This window comes from Mauremys mutica, chromosome 4 (genome assembly GCF_020497125.1).
Source record: "Mauremys mutica isolate MM-2020 ecotype Southern chromosome 4, ASM2049712v1, whole genome shotgun sequence".
Lineage (NCBI taxonomy): Eukaryota > Metazoa > Chordata > Testudines > Geoemydidae > Mauremys > Mauremys mutica.
Genome location: NC_059075.1, coordinates 61,734,517 through 61,759,955, shown reverse-complemented (window position 1 = coordinate 61,759,955; position 25,439 = coordinate 61,734,517). Strand labels below are relative to the sequence as shown.

The 25,439-nt window shown below is 45.3% G+C and overlaps 1 protein-coding gene across 3 annotated transcripts in view; it reads left to right on the top strand.

The window, feature by feature from the left end:
• The window catches only part of LTK (leukocyte receptor tyrosine kinase), a 163,414-nt gene that overhangs the window by 84,248 nt on the left and 53,727 nt on the right, over positions 1-25,439 (top strand). For 2 of the 3 annotated variants that reach the window (XM_045016813.1, XM_045016811.1), the window contains exons 5-10: positions 3,005-3,144; positions 6,275-6,412; positions 8,119-8,274; positions 9,286-9,386; positions 12,374-12,540; positions 19,623-19,717. In XM_045016813.1, the coding sequence (XP_044872748.1) occupies positions 3,005-3,144; positions 6,275-6,412; positions 8,119-8,274; positions 9,286-9,386; positions 12,374-12,540; positions 19,623-19,717 (797 nt within the window). The remainder of the gene's footprint in view (positions 1-3,004; positions 3,145-6,274; positions 6,413-8,118; positions 8,275-9,285; positions 9,387-12,373; positions 12,541-19,622; positions 19,718-25,439) is intronic. The other variant, XM_045016812.1, reaches the window with a different exon arrangement.

Below are 25,439 nucleotides of genomic sequence, written 5' to 3'. Positions count from 1 at the left end.
CTGCTATGATAGTCCAGGCATTACAGAATCTTTTCTTTACACATGAAGGGCGGGGGCTGATGGAGCTCAGCCCCCTGTTGCTATGATGAAGACGGTTAGCAGGCCGTCTACTTATGGGCTGATGATGAGGACAGGTAGCAGTCCTATTGCACTACATCATCTACTGATGATGAGGACGGGTACCAGTCGTTTTGCACCATCAGTCACCCATGAGGCGGGGGAGGGGGGGCGAGGATGCTACCGTAGCGTGCCGCAGCATTGCGTCTACCAGCAGCATTCAGTACACATAGGGTGACATTTACAAGAGTCAAGAGACGATTTCTTTCCCTTTTCCTTCTGGGGGTGGGGGGTGGCTGTACATTGACGAGCTATACCCTGAACCACCACGGACCCTGTGTTTGACCCTAGAAGCATTTGGAGCTCAGCCAAGAATGCAAATGATTTGCGGACACAGCGGGAACTGTGGGATAGCTTGCGTCCTCAGCCCCCCCCCCTCCTTCCCTCCATGAGCGTCCATTTGATTCTTTGGCTTCCCGTTACGCTTGTCACGCAGCAGTGTGCTGACTCTCTGCTACGCCGTCTGTCCGGAGATTTTTTTAAAATACTTTGGACCAGGCGTAACATTATGGTAATTTTCCTAATTAGATGCAGGAGTCGCCAAGCGAGATCGCCCTGAGGAGGGTCACTGAAGGAGATAGAGAGCGCATGCTGCATGAAAGCCAGCACAAACCAGGGGCCTATGCAGCCGTGCTCGGGGAGGCAATGCTCCCTGAGTACCTCATGAAAGCCTGGCGCGGAAAAGTGTGCTACCACGGAGCACCCAATAAGGCCTCTCTCCCCAGGAACCTCCTGCGGAGGCTTTTCGATTACCTCCAGGAGAGCTTCGTGGAGATCTCCCAGGAGGATTTCTGATTTATCCCCATATATATAGAGACCTCCTTTTCACATACTTCAGATTCCTGTTATATTAAGAATAAAAGTTTACATGTTTAAAGCACTTACCGAGTGATCCTTCCCCTGATTCAGGGTCCGGGTTAACGGCCGGGGAGGGTTGGTAGGGGCTCTCCGTGAGGGTGATGAAGAGATCCTGGCTGTCAGGGAAACCAGCGTTGTAAGCGCTGTCACCTGCCTCGTCCTCCAGAAACCCTTCCTCATCTTCCCCGTCCGCGAACATCGCCGAGGAACTGGCCATCGACACTGTCCCATCGTCAGAGTCCATGGTCACTGGTGGGGCAGTGGTGGCAGGCTCCATAGCGTCCGTTTGCCGCTTTGATTTTTTGGTAGCCTTGTCTGGGGTCCTTGATTTTCACGCGGCGCTGCATTGCATCCCGCCTGTATCCTCTGTCTCTCATGGCTTTGGAGGCCTTCTCGTAGGTCTTTGCATTCCGTTTTTTGGAGCGCAGCTCCGAAAGCACAGACTCATCGCCCCACACAGCGATCAGATCCAAGACTTCCCGGTCAGTCTATGCTGGGTCCCTCTTTCTATTCAGAGATTACATGAACTCCTCTGCTGGAGAGCTCTGCATTGCTGCCGGTGCTGCTGCTGAGCTCGCCCCGATGTCCAACCACGAAATGAGATTCAAACTGTCCAGACAGGAAAAGGAATTCAAATTTTCCCGGGGCTTTTCCTGTGTGGCTGGTCAGAACATCGAAGCTCGGACTGCTGTCCAGAGCGTCAACAGAGTGGTGCACTGTGGGATAGCTCCCGGAGCTACTAAGTTCGATTTGCATCCACACCTAGCCTAATTCGACATAGCCATGTCGAATTTAGCGCTACTCCCCTCGTCGGGGAGGAGTACAGAATTCGAACTAAAGAGCCCTCTATGTCGAATTAAATGGCTTCCTGGTGTGGACGGGTGCACGGTTAATTCGAATTAACGCTGCTAAATTCGAATTAAAGTCCTAGTGTAGACCAGGCCTTAGTATCAGAGGTTCCTGGCTGCTCTGGGGTGATAATGCAGTGGTGACTCAGTTGGAGAATGCGGGCAATGTGCTGTGTTACAGTGGAGGTAACAAAGCTGTGTCTCTGTGCCAGAGGAACATGGTGGCTATAGTATATCAGGTAATATAATGGAAATGGTGGCACTGTGTTCCAGGGCTCAATGGTCTTGGATTTTGTGTGGTGTTATGGCAGAGAGAAATGCATTTCTAGCTTAGTGCTGAAGATTCCTGGAGGCTATACTGTAATATAATAAGCAGTAAAACAATCACATCTCACTGCTGGAGGCTCTTGGTTACATAGCTCTGTGGCAGATGTAATAGAGTTGTGTTTCAGTGCTGAAGATTTCTGAAATGGAATGAAATGATATTACAATCTTGGGAAAGCTAGAATTCTTCATGAAATGCCAAAAGTGTGAAAAGGGGAAACATTTTCATCTTCTGAGAGGGCTGAGGGCTGTGGGCTGTGCTCGTTTTGATTAGGGGCCGGTGAACCGCCAAAGGGATGGTGGGGGAGAGAAGATGGGGAAGGATAGCAGCATCCTCTGACAGAGGAAGGGTGTGTGGTTGATGTGAAACACTGGCAATGAATTAGGTAGATAATCAGGCTGACGTAAATGGGAAAGGCCATAAACACTTAAAGCTGCTGACATTTCTACACAATTTTGTGTGCTTATAACAGGGGTTCTCATGTTTTCATAGTATGCACCACATCTTAATCGAGTGTCTTGTGCAAACCTCCTATTCACCATTGTGTGAACCACCTCCCATCCTTTTGTGATCCATAGACCTTTGACAATGACGTAATATCTCAGTGGCTAGCACAGAAACTTCTTGCATGGAAATGTAATATTAGGAATGTATTTTATGTATTTTTAGCTGTCTTTTAAAACCATTTACTGCTAGAAACAAGGAAGGGAGCCAGCATCATGGGCCAGCTATTTAAAGGTATTTAGTTACCTCCTGATGTAGATAGGCACCTAGCGGGGTTTACAAAGGTGCCTAAGCAGGTGAGGTACCCAGGTGTTCAACATGTTTCTGATTGCTGTTTCTTGTCTTGTTATAGGGTGAAGTGGAAAGTACTCATGGCTCAGATTGGCGAAGTGGAGAGGCCTTTTGAGATCTCCCTGCTGTATTCAACCTGTGGAGCACAAGGGGCTGGTCTATTAGCATTGGGATCCTTGCAGTTCAGGGACTGCTTCCATGGTAGGTTCCACACATCTAGCAAGAGCTGGAAAATCTAAATGAATGTAGCCAGAAACTAAAAAAAGGACACTAACTAAAATTGCTGAGTATGATCTAGAAGGCCACAATAACCCCCTTTGACTGCATACCCCTAGTTGTCACCTACCACCCCATGCTGAAATCCATAGAGGGTATCATAAACCATTACAACCCATACTTGATGGTGACCCCATCCTGAAAGAAATCTTTCATAAACCCCCTCTTCTGGCTTTCAAACAACCTCCCAACCTGTCCAAACTCATCATCAGAAGCAAGCTCCACACAGACCAGGACCCACCAACTCAAAGTGGCACCAGACCCTGCCAGAACTACAGATGAAAAACCTGCACACACCTTTCAAGATCCATGGGTCCCATGCACTCCAATCACAACATGCGCTGTACCTCATCCATTGCACTAAATGCCCCAATAACAGCTATGTAGGTGAAACTAGACAATCACTATGCTCTTGAATGAACTCACCCACGGAAATAATAAAAGACAAAAACACCATATCACTTGTTGGATGAACACTTTTCACAAAACGATCACTCTATATCTGCCCTATCAGTCTCCAACCTCAAAGGAAACCTGCATAACACTTTCAGAAGACAGGCCTGGGAACATAACTTCATAATTTTGCTAGACACTAAAAACCATGGTATTTAGAAAGACACTGGATTTGTGTTTTATTACAACAATCTGTAACCCTCTAACCCTGTTTTTTGTCCTAAGACTACAGGGGTTTTAATGCGCCACTTCACTTTTAATGGTCCCTTAGAATATGTGGTAACTATTTTTGCTAAACTATCTGTTCAATCTTGTAATTAGCTGGGACACTCTTAGTACTTTTCCCAGATCTGAGGAAGAGCTCTGTGTAGATCAAAAGCTTCTGTCTCGCCAACAGAAATTGGTCCATAAAAGATATTACCTCACCCAGCTTGTCTCTCTAACAGAGAGTGGGGCTTTGCCTACACTAGCACTTTTGTCTGCAAAACTTTTTTTTTCACACCCCTTACCGACATAGGTTTTACCAACAAAAGTTCTGGTGTGGACAGTGCCATGTTGGCAGGAGAGGCTCTCTTGCCAGCATAGCTAATGCTGCTCATTGTGGGTGGTTTAATGATGCTTGTAAGAGAGCTCTCTCCAGCTGGCAAAGAGCGGCTACATGGGAGACCTTACAGCAGCACAGCTGTAGCAGTTCTGCTGTGCTCTCTACGGTCCGCAGTGTAGACATAGCCCTAAAAGCACACATGAATCATTTAAAACAAAATGTCTGTGTTGTTTATAAAGGTTTGATTTTTTTTCTTTACTTAGAGGGCCATTGTTGAGATTAAAAAACCCTTACCTGTGTCACTAACACATGAGATCAGTAGTTCCCAATCTTTTCCATACTGTGACCCTATGTTCTGACAGAAAAAGGTTTTGCTACCTCCCAACCCCCTCCATCATAAAGTCATAAAGAGAAGGAAGGTGGTCTTGTCTACGTGAAACCTATTTGGCACTTCCAAGTTAAGAATCTCTGTCTTAGGCCTGGGCTACACTAGCGGAGGGGTTCGAACTAAGATACGCAACTTCAGCTACGTCATTCGCGTAGCTGAAGTTGAAGTATCTTAGTTTGACTTAATTGGCTGTCCTCATTATGGTGAGTTGACTGCTGCGGCTCCCCCGTCGACTCCGCTTACTCCTCCTGCCGAGGTGGAGTACGGGCGTTGATTAGCAGATCGATTTATTGCGTCCAGATGAGATGCGATAAGTCGATCCTTGATACATCGAACACTACCTGCCAATCTAGCGGGTAGTATAGATGTACCCTTAGATTATTAAAAAGAGAACAATTCGAATTTAGTTTGTTTTCCACCATGTATGCTGCTTTTTACTTCATATGGTTCATTCAGCTTGGCAATGAAACTAGCCTGGGCAGTTTCACCTTGTTATAGGCCCTGATCCTACTAAGTGCTACATGCAGACAGACCCCTGAACCTGTGCAGAGCCTCACTGACTTCAGTAATGCTCCTTACAGGTGCAAGGGTCCATTTGCTCAAAGCAGCATTCAGGATCAGGGCCTTATTCAGCTTCATTTTACGGTTCTCATGCACTAGCATAATGCTATTGGTTCTGGATTGCAAACTGCAGAAAAAGCTTTAAATTTACAAATATCCAACAAAATACTGTTTTCAGTGACTTTTTTAAATGTTCTGATCCTATTAGTTTTTTCTGTTTTATTTACTTTAGGTTTTTTAAACAAAATCTAAATTTTGGATATAATCTTCTTGTCTGTTCGAGCATTTATGGGTTTTATGTGTGTGAAGTGTTATGTGCAAAAAATAAAACCCCACTGTGGCAGGAAATTTGAGTGATTTAAACCAGAGAGGATAATTTATAGACATGGCTGTAGTTTTGAATATCATGCAAGTACAAAGAAGTATGGAGAGATGGTGGGAGGGAATTGGGAAAAAACACAATAAATCAGGTCAATTTGATAACCCGAGTGCCCTAAGGGAATCTTATGAAACCAGTGCTAAATCTACTAGCCATAAAGATTATCTATTATCCAGGGAATGCATTTCAAGGTCTCACATTTATTGAAAGCCTTAAATGATATAGAGTCTATTAGGAGGACTATCTTTAGCAACATCTGGGAACAGCTTCACTGTAACTGCTGACAGTCCCATGACACAGTCTTGAGAGAACAGGGAGCAGGGCCCTCTCAGTGCAGGGTCTGCACCTTTCAATTGCTGCCCTCCTTTGCCTGTAGATTAATTTTTGGTTTAGGGTGGGCTGTAAGATGTTTATTTACTATTACGAAGGTGGTACCAGTTTGGTTCATTTGCAAGCTAGTTCTACTGATTGTTCATTGGGCCACATTGCTTTTTCATTAATTTCTTTTTTGGAGACATTTTGTTACAGGTTCAGAGACTTTCTGGCACAAACATTGAAATTAAATGAGTATTTATTATTATTAATAATAATTATTATATGGACTGATTGTCTTTATAATGTAGCAAGGGGGAAGGCGCGTGAGTGTGACTGAGGAACCATCCAAACCAAAACCCTGCTCTAGACCACCTGCTGACTCCTCTCTCTGGGCTTCTTTCTTTGTACCCTTTAGAAAAAGAAAGCAAGGATCTTTCCACATATGACAAGGGCTCCACTTTCCCCTGCCCACACGGCGGCTGTGTCAGCCACTTGCAGGTCTGTGATTTTCACAGTGATTGCCCTGCCAAAGAGGATGAAGAGGCCATATGTGGTGAGTAAGAAACCCGCTCCCTCAATCGGTTCCTTCAGTCGTTCCTCATTTTAGTTCTGCTGAAATTCTGTGCCACGCCGCAATGCAGAAGTTGCGTAGAATTTATCTTCGCCACAGAATTTTATTTTTTCACAGAGAATTTGTTATTTTCCCCCAGCACTCCTGCCCACACCTGTTACATTCAACTGGGTCTCCTACTGTCAGACCTGGGCAGCTGGGGCTCGGGGCTGAGAGCAGGAGTGTGATTATCTTGTGTTATTTTGACAAATAAAATAGTCAGAATTTTAAATTATTGTGCACAGAATTTTTAATTTTGGGAGGCAGAATTCTCCTAGCGGTATCATTTGTCATCCCAATTGCATCAGTCAAACCACCCCACCACAAAAGCCAACCGACCAAGACGGCTCAGCTAGGCTGGTCATGTGAGCACTTAAAAAAGGGTATTCCACCAACTCTATAGTCAGAATTGGGATGTATTTCTCCAGGAATTTCTGTGGGTCACTGTACCATCTACCAACTACTAGTATCATATAACTTGTCAAGAAATATATCCCTTGAGATACCACTAGAAGTAGACACCTCAGATTAACCTAACCACTCACTGTATGTATGTATTGCTTTATATAATAAAATATACCTATCAAACACACCAGGTGCATATAGAAACAATTTTAATCAAAAAGCTACAAACCAGACTGATAGTGTTAAAAAAACTGCTTTCTACCTTTTCAGCCCATCAGGAAGAATAATAATTTAGAAAGTGAAATAGATTAATTAAATTGATTACACATAGAGATTACTTATATATTTTGTCTACCTAGTTTAACTGGGTACCTGGACCTGGGATATCCATACGGAATGCACTCCTGGGATGAGGAATATAGGACTTTCTATACAGGATGAAACCATTAGCCTACTAAGTCTGGTATCCTTCCGGGCGCAGTTCCTGCTACTTCAGAGGAAGGCAAAAGCTCTTCTTTTTACACCTGTCTCACTGGGGGGAGAAATCCCTTCCAGACCTTATCCCGATCGGCTGGAAGAACTGACCATCCTTAGAATCACCACAAATGTTACTGGTCAGAAAACTATCCTTTCAAAAATGCAGATACAGTGTTTTACTCATGCAGCATGGTAGAGAATTCCATAGGCTGACTATACGCCATCTGAGGAAGTGTCATTTTATTTGTTCTAAATTTACTCACAGTTACTATAATCAGCCATTGTACCATCTTTACATAGGACATGGGGACCCCTGGAATATCTGTTGGTATCCCATAAAGCAGTCACCAAACAGTTATCACATGATGGGTTCTCGGGAACCACTGTTTTCCACTGCACTTAGAATAAGAAATATCTCTCATCCTACTAAGTGATGAGTATTAACTTTTTGATGGTGACTACTATACATGAAAATAAACTAATAAGCCATTTTGCCGTTTCTTGGTAGAAGACTAATATGCAGTGTTGACCTGAAGAGGAGCTCTGTGTAATCTCAAAAGCTTGTCTCTTTCACCGGCAGAAGTTGGTCCAATAAAAGATATTACCTCACCCACCTTCTCTCTTGGTAGAAGACAATAGGCTATTACTTTGTAGCTCCCTAGGGAAACATAGTGAAAGTGACCATAGCTGACTTTACAGTTTTCTTGCTCTTTTGTTCCCTAATTAGCTCTGTGTGAAATACCCCCATTTTTTCTAATCCTTTCCAGCAGACAGTCTCCCGGCAGGGGCACACTGTTCTTTTGAGCAGGGTTCCTGTGGCTGGATATTGAATGACACTGTGTCTCCCTCCTGGTCCATCAGGGGCTTTGAAGAAATGACACAAGAAGCTCCATTCATGGGATCTGCCTTGCTAGCCACCAGAGGTATGTTCCTCATGGCGTGTTCTCTCTCTCTCTCTAGTCTCAAACATGTTTTTTGGGAAATGGTTTTAAAATTCTTTGACCCACCTCACCAAATCACCTTTGTGTTCATCAGCGTTAGCTGGGACTGTGTTTAAACTGAGCCCATTGTGGTTTCAGTCCTGGTTCAAAGACCTATATAAAAAAGGTCCAGAAGAACATCCGTCAACTTGGAAAGTAACACACAGGGAGGCTAGAGTCCTCTGTGAACTAGGGCTAAAAACCCATCCTGGTTCAAGGTTCTCTGCCAAGATTAGGGGCATTCGTGATATAGCATGTTTTTTCTCTTGCTTGCGTGAATAGAAAGCGCTTGTGATAACACTGCCCTAGCTGTGACTTAGAACCATGAGTTAGCACAATTCTTTTTGTAACATAGGCCCTAGGGTTGCAGTTTCATTGCTCCTCTCTCTTAGTCCTTTTCTTTCTCCTGAGAACCTAGCTAGACCTTCCTTTCTGGGGACAAAGGACCAGAAACAGGTAGTTCAGTCCAAGTCACTCCCAGCAAGAATCACTGGAGAGAATGTGGTAGGAGTACTGGCTGTGGAAGAGCTCACTGTAAATTCCAGTTTTTGTGCCCATAGGCCAATGTTTGGAAAGGTGGAGAAGTGCTGTCTGAGGTGCACTCACTGGTGGACCAATGAAGGTCTTGCGATTTCAGCTCCCATGCTGCTAAAATCCATTTTTCCATAGGTTTTCAGGGCACCAATGTATCTGAGTTTACCACCTCGGTGAGAGATCCATGCTGATTCCCTAATGTAGCTTCTATCATGCCCTTCTGTCACACAGGTTTCAGCACAAAGTCGTGAAATTATTTTACAAATGCATGAAAAAGAAAATGCCAGATTTTTTTTAAACAAGCTTCCTCTCTAATCAGCAGGCAGTGGGTATCCAGTAAGCGAACATCTGTCAACAAAGATTTTTTGTTGACTGGATGAATTTATGCCTTTTTTTTCTAATTAATTTTTCTGCTCACAGGGCACTTCCTGTACCTGCGAGCAGACAGCAATCAGACAGGTGATGTTGCGAGGGCTTACAGTGCCAGCCTGCCAGCCAGTCTTGCCAGTGGAGACTACCAGGTATATTGCTCAGTTTTAGCATCCTTGTGGAGCTAATCCTCAGTTTACAGGTCCCTGTGCCTGTATGATGGCTACCTTCCCTATCTCTCTGTATGCCAAACAGCCTGGGAACGTTGGAAATTAGAGTGGCTGACCACACAGCCCACCTAGCCAAGCATCAGACCCCGAAGTGTGGGCATGCAGGTGCATCCCACCATGGGCAAGAGAGACCTCAGAGATCTGAAGTGTTTTGATGGTCAGGGAACAAGGCACAAGTGGCTGTTCCATGGCTGGCTAATATACAGATTGTCCAGCCTGGGGAGGGGGTGCAGGATCTGCTACTTGGCCACTGGAGGGAGTGAGTAACACAGCTGACTCATTTGGGGCATATAGTGTACATGTGGCTGAGCTCACATCTCAGGCATTAGTACATTTGTCTCGCTGTACCCTCATGGGAACAGAAACACCAGATTCCCAATGGGGAGTGAAGGCAGAAGTTAATACAGTGACATTCTGCGGTGGAGGGACACCAGCACGGCCCACACTCCTGTGAAGCCCCATCTGCTGAAATCTCTTCAGGTGTTGGAAGGCAGTCAGATGTGGCTACAAGTTCCAAGAGTAAACCCCCCATTTGTCCGCCTGTAGGCCAGATCGTTGTAAATACCCAGGAGCGCTAAGGGTTGCTGATGGTGGGAGTATTAGAAGATATTCCATGATATTTTAGGGAAAATTATGTTGTAAGTTTGAGCCAGAGTCTAGTTGTACTACATTGTGAACAGGTGACTTTGATCACTCATGGAAGAGGTGAGTGTGAGAACACAAATGAACCTGTGTTGGGAGGAGGGAGGAATGCTGCTCAGTTCCCTACAGGTGGAGTGAGCCAGGTGTGCTCAAGTGCAGACACAAAGAGGTCAGATTCAGTTCCCTGCCTCCCTTTACCTTAGAAAGGGAGGTGTTACCACAGGGAACCCCAGCTCTTGACCCTCGTGAAGATGGGGCAGAGAGAGGAAACAATCCCCGAGGAAGGAAATGGTTTCCTCATATACACACAGCCCACAGGTGAAATTCAAGACCCTGAGAAGGAATGCCAGAGCTGGGGAGCCCTGAATCCCTTCCCTACTTGACATGGGGTAACCAGAGCTCAGGAGTTACTGCTTGCTTAAGACCAGCTTCACAGGGGGCTAGGTCTGTCTTGACCACCCAGCCTTTCAAGGGGGTGCTTCATACACCACTCCAGTGGGAGAGAAATCCCAACATATATTTTTGGTGGGTGGCACATTAAGGAAGGAAGGAGCATCCACTCTCTAGCAGATGGGAGGGAGGAGGAAGTGGCAGGTTCAAGTCTCAACTTCAAACCCAGAAGTTCTGGGGCAATGGGTGTGTGTGTGAACTCCATATATATATATATATATATATATTCAGTGTGCTCTGAAAGGGGAAGATATATGTGACAGATTTGGAACTGCTCTGTGATGTTTGATGAATACTATATGTTGGTTTGGTTATTGAGATATTTACTGTATGACATATGGGATGGAGGAATTTGCCTTGATGTATATAGTATTTTTAATGAGACTTGGAAGGACCATGTTTCCCAAGGGAAGGGCTTTAATGCCAAATTTCTAAAATAGAGTCTGGCACCCATGTTATGATATGGAGGTGATTCATGTCAAAAGGGATGCAAACATTATAGCAGATTCTCTATCTCGTGAGGAGATGTGAGAAGGTTCCTCAAGTACGCCTTCTCCATTCCCCTTCAATGATGGGGGAGAGACCAGGGGTATGTCTTTGTCAAACTGTAAACTCCATATTGTTTTGGAAGCACCATTTTTTATTGTAATCTTCCTTGTAACCTTCACTTTGCATTGTAACCTCCATCTTGGGTTAAGACATCCGGATGGTGTTGAAAACCAGTCAAATCCTGACAATCATTTGATGATTACCTGTTCTGTTCATTCTGAAGCACCTGGCATTGGCCACTGTCGCAAGACAGGATACTGAGCTAGATGAACCTTTGGTCTGACCCAGTATGGCCATTCTTATGTTCTTAAGAACAGTGTATTCTGGATAGTGGGTGCTTATGCCAGGGAGTTGGGACACCTCAAGAGACTAGCAAGGAGAGAGCCGTCAAGGGCTATCAATTCTGAATGAGTCTTCCCTAGTGAAACAATAGGTTTGTTGCCTACAGGGGCCATTGACTTTGAATTGACTCTAGCAGAAACCTGTCTCTGAGAAGGGGGTTGGAATCTCCCAGTCTAAGCACATGACTGGAAGAGCTGCAGTTGCCCAGCCTAACCACATGAACTAAAGAGGAGAGCATTTATTTAAGGGAGCTGCTTCTCGAGGAGGGGCCATTCCATCGCTGCAGGCACGGGGAGCTATCTGGCCTAAGGACTCAGACCCAACCTAGCACTCACTGTGGTGGTCAGCACATTGAGGGAGAATGCATTCGGGAGTTTGTTTTCCTAAGATCTATAGTCCTAATGCTATTTAAGAGGAAAAGTGTCTGTGGTTAAGAAATTCCCTTTGTTAAGCCTGTTTCCTTATCTTACTGCCATGTTGTCCCTGAGAGGGGTAATTGGGAAACCAGAGCTCCCATAGTGAGGTAGAGTCTGAGAGAACATCTCCAAGCAACTGGGGGCTTGGGAAGGCTGGGGCACTAGTTCTGGGCTCCAGGCAGCCAGACTGCAGGGTCCCATTCCCCTGGGAGGGTGTCAGACTTGGGGACTGCACCTGGGAGTGTGCTTGAGAGACTCAGGGCTAGAAACCGTGATCAGTCACTGCCCAGACACAGCAGGTCTTAGAAGCACATGGGATTCAGCAGCTGGATCCAAATACAACCATCTGGTACCCATCCAGGAGAGGGGCCAAGGCCAGAAGGTGACATGAACCACAAAGATTCCCATTTTAAAGGCTGGTTTGCATGGTTATTAAAGACAATTCATCTTTTCAATTGCCACCCTCCTTTCACCACAGGATGCCATTATTTTCCTCCTATTTTATTACAGATCCAATTCTCAGTGCATATTTTTGGCAGTTACAATGGCACCATCTCGTTCTCTGTCCGGGAAGAGACAGGTGGAGTCAGTATCTCCCTTCTGGTGTGGGAAAGAACAGGGAGCTGGAGTGACCGCTGGTTTCTCATCACACTGCAAATGCCAGTGCTCCAGAACAGGTAAGAATGCCCTTGGTTAACACATTTGTTTGCTGGACTGTTGTGGAGCATGGTTTGCATTCTTGATTTCTTCCAGTGCCTCTCTTACAGTCACATATACTGGGGTTTTGTAGGTATGGCTGTTGGAATACATCCTCTTAAATCATTGCTCTCATGGATACAGACATTTCTATCACCACCTGATGGTGACATATAGAACTTCCCCTGGTCCTTTTATAATACCAAAGAGGGGCAATGGATAAAATAACGAGGGGCCTGATCAAATGCCTGCTGTGGTCAGCGGGATTCTTCCCGTTGATTTCAGAGAGCTTTGGATCAGAGCCTAGATTTACTGTTTGTTCAAGCTGAATTGTTGTTTTGCATTGGCTGTATTAGCTGGGCTACATTATGGAACACTGTGTTAACTTTACAATTTGTTCTTATCACATGCAAAGTGTTGGGAAAAGGTCGGATTTTGACTGAGGGTGTGGTAAACAAAGTGATCCATAAAATGCTATTAATAAATTCTGCATTGTGAATAGGTGAATCGGTCACATAGGTATATGAATAAATATCGTTAGATCATTAGGACATAATTCACCCCTATCTGTTCTATGGATTCAGCACATCATCCAAATTACTCCATCTTTCTAACTGCTTGAATGGACTTTTATGTATCCATTGCTGTTTGAGATTAACTGAGACTGGATACAAAATGAATATGTTAAAGAAAAGTCTGTTTTCTAAAATGAAAAATACCCAGATTTTCAAAAGGCCACACATGTGCACATTTACTAATGCACACCCCCCAAATTAGCTCAGCACAAGACCCAATGGGTGAACACGAATGTACACAAGCACTATTGTGCATGCCTGTCTGAGATACTTGAAGTTTCCAATCCACGTGCACGTCAGTGATTTGCATGCATATGGATGCTTGTGTGCAGCATCACTGTGTGCACGTGGATTGGAAACTTCAAGTATCTCAGACAGGCATGCACAACAGTGCTTGTGTACATTCGTGTTCACCCTTTGTACAGATGGGGCTAATGTTTATTTGTTTTTCTGAATGGAGTCAAGTTTTAAAGTCTATAAAAACTCAAAGTATTTTTAATCAGACTTTTCTCATCCCCCCTCCCAGCCTCAATCAATTTCAAACCAGGAAGAGTATATTGGCAGCTTATAGTTTTGCACAGAGAGAGTGGTTTTAAATTGCACTCTTCTGTTTTTGATTCTTCCTCAGCAGGGCCTCACCCAAATGACATTTCTGACCAAAAAAATTAGCGTCCATTTTAATTATTAAACGTTACAATGAAAGGAAATATCCCATTTAATATTTACAACAACTAACGACTTTGAAACGTCATTGTCAAGAAAAAAGGGGACTCCATTTAACATAGGGATGGGCGCATGGATCCAGATCCAAACCTTCCCAGAGTTCAAGGGGTTGGTATCTAGGGATTTGGCTCAGCTTGAAATACAGACCAGTTACAAAGTTTGAAACAAGATCCAAACTCCAGTAAAATTCAGATCCAGGATTTTTGTTCAACTCCATCTCTAGTTTAATATAGGAGCCTCAGGTTTTCCAACCCTTAGACTATAGTACAGATCTTTGTCCTGACCTATACTTAAATATAGGGTGGATCCTCATGCTGGCAATATGCCTAATGCTCGGGCATGATATTGAGGAGCAGTATGGAACCTTGTCAGTTTGCAGCTCTTTAGTTCTGATCATGTAAAAGTTTGTTAATGTAACCAATGAATTGGTTTAGAATTAAACTTCTTGCAAGGAGCTCCTACTTGGCACTAATTGTTTGGAATCCCGGAAAGGAATTCCAAGGGCTGTCGAGATATAGTTAAGACCTTGTGTATTCTGCAACAAGCAGATCCTAACTTCTCTGCCTAGGGTCCTTGGTTTCTGCATCATGGCAGTGCTGAATTTTGAAGCAAAATGGACATTCTGGGGCAGCATGAGATATATGGGAAAATGCTCAGAAAATGAGGGAAATGATACATAATATTACACACACAAAAAACCTCCTTAAATGAACATTATTAAGATTGCAAAGTCAAGAACTCAAAAGTTAAGAAATGCCACAATTAAGGTTGCCTGTGCAAACTTAATTTGCCCCCCTTGTGAGTATGCATTATGATATAGTCTTTGGTAACATGATTACATGCTATTTTTTCCATAGTACCCCACCTCATTTAGAGCACAGGATGGATGGTGCTCACTTAATGAGCAGCTATTCAGTATGTTGTTTTATCCTCATTGTTCAATTTGTGGTGCCAGACTTTATTTACTGCATGCCAGTCCAGCCCTGCTCTGAAGACAGAAGTATTAACTAACATATGCATTTCTGTGGCACTCATCACTGTAGTATCTGAGGGCTTCACAAACATTAATTTATCTTCACAACAACCTGTAAGGTGAGGGGGTGGTATTATCCCCATTTCACAGATGAGGCACAGAGAGATTAAGGTCAAAATTATGCACTAATTTTCGGTGCCAAATCTGAGATGCCTATGGCCTGGTTTTTCAAGTACTTGGCATTATAAAGCACTTTAGATATTAAAAGCACAGCTCCCAATGACTTCATTTGCAATTGTTAGTGCTCAGCACTTCTGCAAATCAGACCGTGGCTATATCAAGTCAGGAACCTAGATGAAGAACACACAATTAGTGACCATATGTGAAAAGTTTGGTTCAAGTGACTTGCCCAACATCACATAGGAAAGTCTGTGGCATAGGCAGGGATAGAATCCAGTTCTCCAGAGCAGCATTCAACTGCCTTAACCATGAGATCATCCTTTCTCTTCCTGCAATTCCTTGCCTCATTCACTACACCACTTCCAGCGAAGACATCAGGCATCCTATGGACAATGGCCTCCTTTACTACACAACTGATTCATCCCCAGTGTACAGTCCATCCTATACACAGATAAGGCAAGTATCAGAGGGGTAGCCGTGTTAGTCTGGTTCTGTAGAAGCAGCAAAGAATCCTGTGGCACCTTATAGACTAACAGACGTTTTGCAGCATGAGCTTTCGTGGGTGAATACCCACTTCTTCGGATGCAACAGATAAGGCAGGGATCCTGTGGAAATTATAGTATGTAAGCATGTAATTAGAGTGTTTTGTAACACAAAAGAGGGCCAAATTAAGGGTGCACAGGCAATGCCTTCATTCTGTCTTTTCCTAAATTTTGCGTATTTGACTTTGCAACCTTGTTAATGTTGTTTAAGGTAGTGTCTCATGTAATTACTAGGTTTTTAAAAAAGCAAACTGAAAAAACAAATATTCCATCATGTGGCATCATATTGACATCCACAAGGGTCATCAGCAAAGTTGGAACCTTTATATCCACTGCACAGACCTCTGCTACTTAAACTAAGGGAATAACTGATAACAGTAGTAGGTTGTCGTCCTCTGTGTGGACCACACTAGTAGGGGATGGGACATGTTACTAGTGGGTTTCAAATATATTTGCTGACAACAGAGCTATGGTAAGACTCAGGAATCTTGGGTTCCATTCCAGGCTCTGGAGGGGAATGTGCTCTAGGGGACAATGACCTTTTTGCCTGTTCCCCCCAAGCCTGACTCCTTCTGCCCATCCCCTACAATCTGTCCTTGTCCCATTCCTTTCCCCCCCATACGCTTGGCTCCTTATCCCAGTTCCATTCTCTTCACTTCCACTCTCCAGGTTTCTAATCCCAATCTCATCCTCCAATCTCATCCTCCAGTGTTCCCCTGGCTCCTTATCCCACTTACTTTCCTCCTCCAGTCCCAGTTCTCCCCCAGCATGCTAGGTTCTTAGAATCATAGGACTAGAACAGACCTGGAGAGATCATCTAGTCCAGTCTCCTGAACTCAAGGCAGGACTGAGTATTATCTAGACCATCCCTGACAGGTGTTTGTTCAACCTGCTCTTAAATATCTCCAGAGATGGAGCTTCCACATCCTCCCTAGGCAATTTATTCCAGTGCTTAACCACCCTGACAGTTAGGAAGTTTTTCCTAATGTCCAACCTAAACTTCCTTTGCAGCAATATAAGCCCATTGCTGCTTCTCCTATCTTCAGAGGTGAAGAAAACACAATTTTTCTCCCTCCTCCTTTTAACAACCTTTTAAGTACTTGAAAACTGTTCAGAATTCCGCAGCAAGGACCCTTTGAGACACAACAATACTGGATCCTGCATTAAAGTGGAAAGATGGCAGCAGCCAGAAATTCACCAGAAAGCAATTCACAGACCACTCTACTTCCCCTCCCGCACCTCCACTTCCCTGCCCCACTAGTTCTCAGTCTCACTCTCACTGTCCAACCAGCCCCAGGTCTCCCTCCCCCAGCTCCTTAGTTGATCTCAGTCCTCTCTCATTGGCTTCTAATCCATTCCAAACCCCCAGTTTCCCTTCCTGGCTTCCTGTCCGAGTCTCCTTGCCAGGCCTGTCCCAGTTTCTTCAACTCCCAGTCCCAGTTTCCCTCTCCCTCCATGTCAGCCTCCAGCCCCAGTCTTCCCCACCCCAAATTCCATGTCCCAATCTACTCCCTCCACCCCACAGATCTGTACCTTGTCCCCTCTGCATTTGAATCATGCCGTTTTCTCTTCCATCCTCTTATTTGCATGTATAACACAGGAGAGACAGACCCCTTGCTGTCAGCTGAGGTACGTGGACCTGGCTCAACTCATAGTAGCTTATAGCAGCAATTACAGGGAAAAGCCTGCTCATCCCTGGGCTGGTGCATGCCAAATATAGTTGAAATATTTGGAGATTTTAGCTGTTAAACTTTAAGAAGTCTCTACTGACCACATGCAAATTGCAGTTTTTGAAACTTTATAACTTGGCCAAATTTGAGCAGATGTTCACAGGGATGGCAAAAGACACATCCTTGATACGAAGGACACTTTCCTGCCAAATTTCAAGCCCTTGCTCCAAAGCATGAGAGTTCTAGAGGGTGTCTTCAGAACTTTTTAACACGGGCAAGACAATGTATTTTTCCTCAGCCTCATTCTCAGAAATGACTGAGCCATTTTGGCTGAAGTTTAATAATAATGATATCAAAAATAATAATGATGATCAGCCTGAGGTAGACACCCTGCATGGAAAATTTCAGCCCAAATGGCTAAAATTTGGTGAAGTTATAAACAACTAAAAGCAGGGGCTTATAAAGGCAACCTTAATAATAAGTGGTGCTACCAGCCCAATCTAGACCAACATGATAGGTAGTGTTGTTCATTGTAATTAAACAGAAATCTCTGTCTGTAAATTGCTTTCTGATGCATTTCTGGCTGCTGCCATCTTTCCACTTTAATGCAGGATCCAGTATTGTTGTGTCTCAAAGGGTCCTTGCTGTGGAATTCTGGGCCAATATGCCATGCTTCTTCTGTCTTCTACAGGGAGACCTCTAGCCTCCTCCCTCTGCTGTTGGGTAGAGTTCCTGGCTCCCGGGACGGGGAATAGCCATGGGTCTGGGTAGAGTAGGAGAAGACAGGAAACAGGAAGGAACAGTGTGAATTGAGACCCAGATAATCAAGCCTGTGAGGAGTGAAAGCAGGTAAAAAGGCAGAAGCTGGTGGAGGCCAGAAGGAAGGAGTACTAGGTAGTTGAGGGCAGGCTATGTGGAGCATGTAAGTAGTTCTTGGAAAGTTCAGCTTCCTGGTTGATTATTTCCTACCTTGAAAGGGGAGAGGAGGATGACAGCCTAGAAGGTTCAGTGCTCAATATCTTGATCAGAAGCTTCACTATCTATAAAACTCCTTCTGGTTCTCATAACTATGCTGCACTCCCACTACAACCAGCTAGAAATCCTGCTTCTGTGGGGAGAGATGGGCAGACAGAAAACAAGAGAGGCAGGCAAGGAGCCCAAAAAGTCTTGGATTGCAGTAGAGTCAGCAAAACTGCCCTAATAAGCAGGAGATTGTGTTTACGAGGAGGGTTTCTGCAGCAACTGGCTCAAATGGCAAATTCCTCTGCTGATTCTCTGGCTCCAGGGCTGTGAAATTTGACAGGGCCCTGAGTTTATAGTACACTGATGCTGCACCAGCATTGTTCTTCTTGTATAGGCCTAGCTGCTGTAGTTGTGAATTTTTTCACTTAAACATACCTCAACTAGTATAAAGCAGGGTAGACCTAAGGATGTCAGTGGAGCTACACCACATTACATCATCTGCAATCTGGGCCAATGTTTGACAGGTATATCTATTTTAATTGCTTCTCATTTAGAACAAGACTGTTCCCAAACTGTACAGTTAATATATTTAAACAGCATGCTCTGCATGTCAGTGCTCCATCTCCCATAAATCATGATGGAGTTTCGCCAGTGGCAGTAGCTGAGGTTCTCCCCATGTGTTTTAAATGAGATCCAAATGTATTTAGATGTCAGACATCTATTTATTTATGATGGTAAATCAAAAACAGTTCAGCTTCATCCATTAGGAAGGGACCCTACAGCATATTTTTCCCCCTACTGAATTCAGAGTGTGTGACGTGATGTCTTCATGCACACATTGTCTTCCTGGCATCCGTCTAGCTAAGCTAGTTAACTTATGGCTCCTGCTGAGCAAGCCTAAGAAGGGCAAGACACCAGCAAAGTAAACATGCTGGGGAGCTACTGCTAAACTTCTCAAGGGCCAGTCCCTCATCTGGTGTAAATTGGTGTAGCTCTTTTGATTAACCTCATTTACACCATCTGAGGCTCTGGCCCAAGGTTTGTCTCTTGTTTTGTAAGTACTGGGAAAATCCTTGGGGTTTTGTTTTTGGGTTTAATTTTTGCCTTTTGTGCACGGATATTTTCCTTTTGTCTTGTGGTGAATGAAATGGGGCAGTTTACTGGTCCCCCTCTTCCCCCCCCCCCTCGCTCTCGCTCTGTAGGTTGCATACTGCTTAGCATCCCATTAACTGTTGCACTGACGAAACTATGCTGGGTTCTTAACAACTTATGAAGTGTGGACAGGTGGTTTGTGGCAGCTCCTTGTGACTGCTTATCAGGGCTTCTCCTGAAGAAATACTCTGACTCAATGTTATTATGGGGTGGCTATTTTGAGAGTTTGTTTCTCTCTCTTGCTCACGTGCTCTCTGTCTCTGAAAGTTTTGTCTTGTTCCAAAGGTTTCACTTGCAGCTTCTAGCAACCTGGGGTTGGAATTCCCAAGCTGACATTGCGATGGACAATATTACTTTTGGAGTGAGCTGCTTCCCTGATGGTGAGTCACAAAGCATTCTGAGCCTCTCAGAGAATTTATATAGGATAATCAGCATACCACAGATCCAAGAGGTGCAAGTTATGGTTTCCCTACAGAAGGGACTCGGATTATCTGCGCTACATCTTATTGTGCTGTAGTATTTGGACATAGTGACTCTCAGCTCCTTCCCTGCGGAAGATTTCCTTCATTTACACAATTTTCCAGTGTGTCTCTGCCTTCTTAATGCTCTTTCTTTTCCCTAACCTGCAATTTCCCAGATCACATGTTTTGGGACCTTTGCCCATCTCAGCTGGAAGTACTGGCCTTGCAGAAAGATCATATTGCACTGCTCTTTAGTGACCCCTTTTGACCTACTTGCTCTGGAAATTGATAGGCTTCAGAGTCACATCTACTCTGAATCAACTGGTGGAAAGGTCACCATAATGTATCACCTTTGAGAGCGAGGGCAGGAAAGGAGGGACCTTGAGAAATCCTTTCCTGCTTCTTCTCTTTGACAAAAAGGCTAAGATTATGACTACTGATACAACAAGTTTACTCCTCCTAGCTAGGAGAGGCTTCACATGTCACTGGTGGATGGGTAGTATGCAAGCAATCAAGCAAGGAAAACCACAAATACATATAACTTATCACAATGAATTCTGCCTAGAAATCAAACCAAATGCCTGGAAACACAGGAAGCCACCCTCACTGGCCTTAGGAATGAAGTGGGCCCGAAGTGCCAGTGGCATCTGATGGGGCTCACACATTAGGATGTTGGGTAGAATGCGCAGAGGAGTTAATTTGCAATCTGCAGAGCTGGTATGTGGAAGGAGGGCAGGGATCACTTGCACTTGGAAACATCAGCAGCTGGCTTTAGTTTTTAAACGCTGAAAAAACTAGCAGCTTTGTGAAAGAAACAGAAAATAAGGAAAATACACAGTTCCTTTTCTAAACCCTGGCTTGCATTATAAGCAAAACATGAAAGCTGTGTCTGAACCTGCTCCCCATTTGTGCACAGCACAAAATCACCAAGGAGTCTGTTGTCATTCCACACAATTGACTGTCTCTGCCCATGAGGGCTTCAGGCCTGTGGTATCGGGGGTGGTTGAGTTTGCGACTGAGGTGTGTTAGCGGAACTATGCAAGGGAAGTATATGCAGCACCCTGCCCACAGTGTGCCTGTCTCAGATCAGTGCTATCAGTCCCCTTCTTTGTGCTCCCCGGGGCCTGACTTTCTGAAGGGCTGAGCGCTTAGAACTCCAGTTTGAAATCAACAGGACCTGCAGGTGCTCATCAGCTCTGCTAGTGAGGCCATAAATCTACTCCAACATTTCTGCATTGCTAACTGCTGAAGGCACGTGGGTGTAAACTGGACTTTGGGTTTGGTCTGTAAACATTTCTCTGCAGTCTTTGGAACACAGAGATGAAGGTTTTCTAAAAGTGAGACAGGAAATGTGATGGCAATGTGAGATGTGGAGTGGACACAGATCTAGCCTCTCCTCTCATTCTTCTGCAAAAAGATGATGTTGGGAGCTCAAAGCATGGGCATGTTAAACATGTAGGTCCAGGTGTTCAGCGGGCATAAATCAGTATTGATTTCAATGGAGATACAGCCATTTATACCTGCAGAGGATCTGGCCTGGAAGGCACGATTCATGCAATGGAAGGACAGAGTAAAGAAACTGTGTTTCTTGCAAGACTCAGGTTTACCACTGTTCTTTGAATTCTCGTTGTGAGTTGACTTTTTCTTGCCTTTGAGAACAGCCTTCTATTTATCTTCTCATCCCTTTAATTCAGTTAGGTCGCAGAGAAGCCCAGCAGCTCTGCTGTATTTTCAGTAATGAAATTACTTCTCCCTGGCCAAGAGAGGCTTCACATATCACAAATGAAGCCAATTAAGATCCAAGCAGAGAGAACTACATTCTTCACAGAAAGGAGGTGCATGGCAGCCCGGCAGGCAGGATTTGCTTCTTGTGAGGATGTAAATATTAACACCCAAATCCACAAAGATACTTAGGCATCTGAACCCCATATTAGGCACCTAAATCTTGGGTGGTGCCTAAATCTCAGTTTTAGGCTCCAGTGCAATCCACAAATCTCCCACCAAACCCTGTAGGTGCCCAAATATTCAGGATAAAAGTGCCCTCAGCTCTTAAATTTCTGCCTCTGGCCATGCACACTGCTGCTTCACTCCAGGATACCTCTCTCTCACCTAGACCCCAGAGCAATTCATGAACTGGGGGGAGAGAGATCTTTGCTTGCCTTTCCTTCATATGTGGCCTGATCCAGTAGGTGGCCCCTGAGTATGCCTCCTTTGAATTGGGTCTCATTCAAAATCCAGCCAGCTGCAGCAGCAGCAGCTGTGCCCACTTTATGACTTTTAGAGTACTCATGTGGGATGTGGAGACCCAGGTTCAATCCCCCCATCTCTTCCTGAGGGGGAGAAAGGATTTGAACAGGGATCTCCCACCTCTGAGGAGAGTGCTCTAACCACTGGGCGATGTGGGGCTCCTTCAGACTCTCCTATTGCAGCTGTTCCACTGGGACTAAATAATAGAAGAGTGATTAGAGCAGGGGGGCTGGACTCAGGGTCTCCCAACTACACCTACACACCCACCCCCTAATTCAGACTTTGTGGAGTCAAGTGGTGTTTCCGTGATTTTCTAGGTATCGAAAAGTTAGGTGTTGCAATGCCTAAATCCCTTTGTGGATCCAGGCCTAATTTCCTCATCAGTTCCAGTCCTCTCTCTTCTACAGAATGCAGCACTGGCTTTAAAGGAATTGTCTCTGAGCGGAAGGGCTGGGAATGGCAGATGGGGCTTCAAAGCCCTCATCTCTGACCCAAGAGGTTAGTGGGATTTGAAAAATAGATGGTCTATTTCTGTGGATACTGAAGGCAGCTCAAGGGACACCAGTAAGGATTAGCAACAAACAGATAAGCACAGAAATTTGGACATAAACCCTCCTGCTTCAGGGCATAAATCAGCCTCTGAAACATGTAGTTCTGGGCACTGGTGGAACCAGGATATTAGACGAGATGGACCTGGGGTCTGATTCAGTCTCCCAATTTTTATGAGAGAGGGAGAAGGTATCGTAAAGGGAAAGGGGACGCTCTCCTGGCTAACTGGCTAGAGTCGTGATTTTCAAACTTTTTTTCTGGCAACCCAGTTGAAGAAAATTGTTGATGCCCATGACCCAACAGAGCTGGGGATGAGGGGTTTGGGGTGTGGGAGGGGCTCAGGGCTGGGGCAGAGGGTTGGGATGCAGGGGTGAAGGCTCCTGGGTGGGGCCAGGGATGAAGGGTTTGCAGTGCAGGAGGGGGCTACAGATTTGGGGGGCGCAGGGCTCTGGCATGGGCTTGGGGTGCAGAAGGGGGTCAGAGCTCTGGGGTGGGGCTGGGGATGAGGGGTTTGGGTGCAGAGAGGGGTTCTGGGTTGGGGGGGCTCAGGGCTGGGGCAGGGGATTGAGGCGTGGGGTTGAGGTGCAGGCTTACCTCGGACGGCTCAGTCAGTGGCACAGCGCGGGTGCTAAGGCAGTCTTTCTGCCTGTCCTGGCACTGCAGACCACACTGTGCCCCAAAAGTGGCCAACAACAGGTCCGGCTTCTAAGCAGAGGCGTGCAAGCGGCTCTGCGTGGCTCTTGCCTGCAGGCACTGCCGTCCCCCAGCTCCCATTGGCCAGGAGCCAGTGCTCAAGGTGGGGGCAGTGCACAGAGCCCCATGGCCCCTCCTGCCTAGGAGCCGGACCTGCTGCTGGATGCTTCTGGGGCGCAGCACGGTGTCAGAACAAAAAGGGACTAGCCTGCCTTAACTGGGCAGCACCACTGACAGGACTTTTAACGGCCCAGTTGGCAGTGTTGACCAGAGCTGCCGCGACCCAGTGCCTTACATTCTGTGACCCAGTAGTGGGTCGCAGCCCGCAGCTTGAAAACCACTGGGCTAGAGGGCCAGATATTCAAAGGTGTTTAGGCACCTAATGGGATTACCAAAAGCACCTGGGCAGGTTAGGCATCCAAATCCCATTGAAATCAATATCTGCATAGTTAGATGCCTGAATACCTTTGGAAATCTCATATTGCAACATGCTTAATATAATGTATCTTGAGCAATCACTGCCCTCTTGAGCACTTAGAGGCTCTCTGCTTTTCCTCTCTTACCGTGCATCGCTCTGAGCTTCACTGTATCTTGTTCTTATTAAAATTGCACTCTCTGATGCGAGACTCTGAGTTGTCTTGGCCTGCAGGATTAGATTTAATGCTGGACCTTACTTGTGCTTTCATAAAAGATTTGTTTTTATAATGGCTGGTCTGTCCCAGGGGAGCTCTGTATGGCAGGTGTTCAATTCCTGATTTCCAGGCTACCACTCACCATGCTGGCATGGGGGGGTGGGCGGGACACGCTACTGTGGAGGCACCATGCTTGGCTCTTGAGATGAACAGAAGGGAATGCATCAATTTGGCTGATTTAGTAGCAGCGTTCACTGGAAAATTAATGGACCAGCAAAGAGGCTGTTGGGGAGCTGATTCTACTTCCTGATTCTCTGCCCCTGCTGCAACACAGGTTAGAGAGGCTTGGAGCTTACTTCATTTTGCACTGGCTGGGATCCCCAAGGGACCATACACCATTTGGGCCACTACCTCTCCCTATTACCAACACAACCTTTGCAGCAGGGGCTGTGAGAAAAGAGGTGTAGGAGAAAGCAACTTCATCTCTGTGCCTCTAGAAGACTCCCACGTGCTGCAAGGATTCCCAGCAAGAGACCTGCACGCAGCTCGGGCAATGATAAGGGGGCAAAACACGGTAGAGAATCTGCTCCTAGGGCTGCAGTGTGGGGTATGTAGGGGAGGGTGAAGTCAGATGAAATGAAAAAGATTTCTGAGTAAGCAGCCTCACCTGAACATGGAGCTGAGTGATGGAGATCAAAGAGCCAATTGCTCTGCAGATCTCTCCAGCATAGACATACCCCAAAATGTCATCTAGCAACTCATGATCAGAGGCCTTCCCCCTTCCATATGTTTATAGCCCCCCCTTCCCCTATACAGACACAGAGTAGGGGACCAGACAGAAGATGGAATAGACTGAAACACAGACCTTTGGAGCTTGCACCATCCTGTATATAGAACATGCCCTCCTATGCATTCATTTCTCTGCAGTCTATAAAATGCTGGAATTCTATGGGGTAGCAATAATTAATGGGAGCAGCCTGATGCTCACTGAGGCTAATGGATGTGGTTCTTGGTCTGGTGAGCATGAAGGAGACAGAAGGTTTGGAAAAGGAGGAAAGTGTGTTTGTTTGGAAATGAAGAATTGCCCTAGGACATGCTGTTAGGATGCTGCTTTGCTAAAGAGACAGACTGAGGCTGTGTTATGGGGACTGATTTACATTCTTTCACTCTGGCTAAAGTGATTGAGTTTATTGTACATCTCTGGAGGCCAGACGCTAAGCTGGAAAAATGATCTTGACCTTCTGGATTCATAATTAATTTAACTCAGGCCCTCAGAGACGAAGAGCCTCTTTCTGTCTGACCTTACAGTATTGTTACTTGGGTTTCTTTTGGTCTTTAATCCCCATAGTTTGTTTAGGTTAATTTCAGTTTTTGTTACAGCTGTTAGTTTGACAGCTCTGTCAGGTGAAGTCCTCTGTCTATCCACAGAACAGATACATTACGGAAAGAGTCAATACAACACTCTCCTTCACTGTCACCTATTAGTGTGCTTCAAATCAGACCTGCAGAGAATACCACTA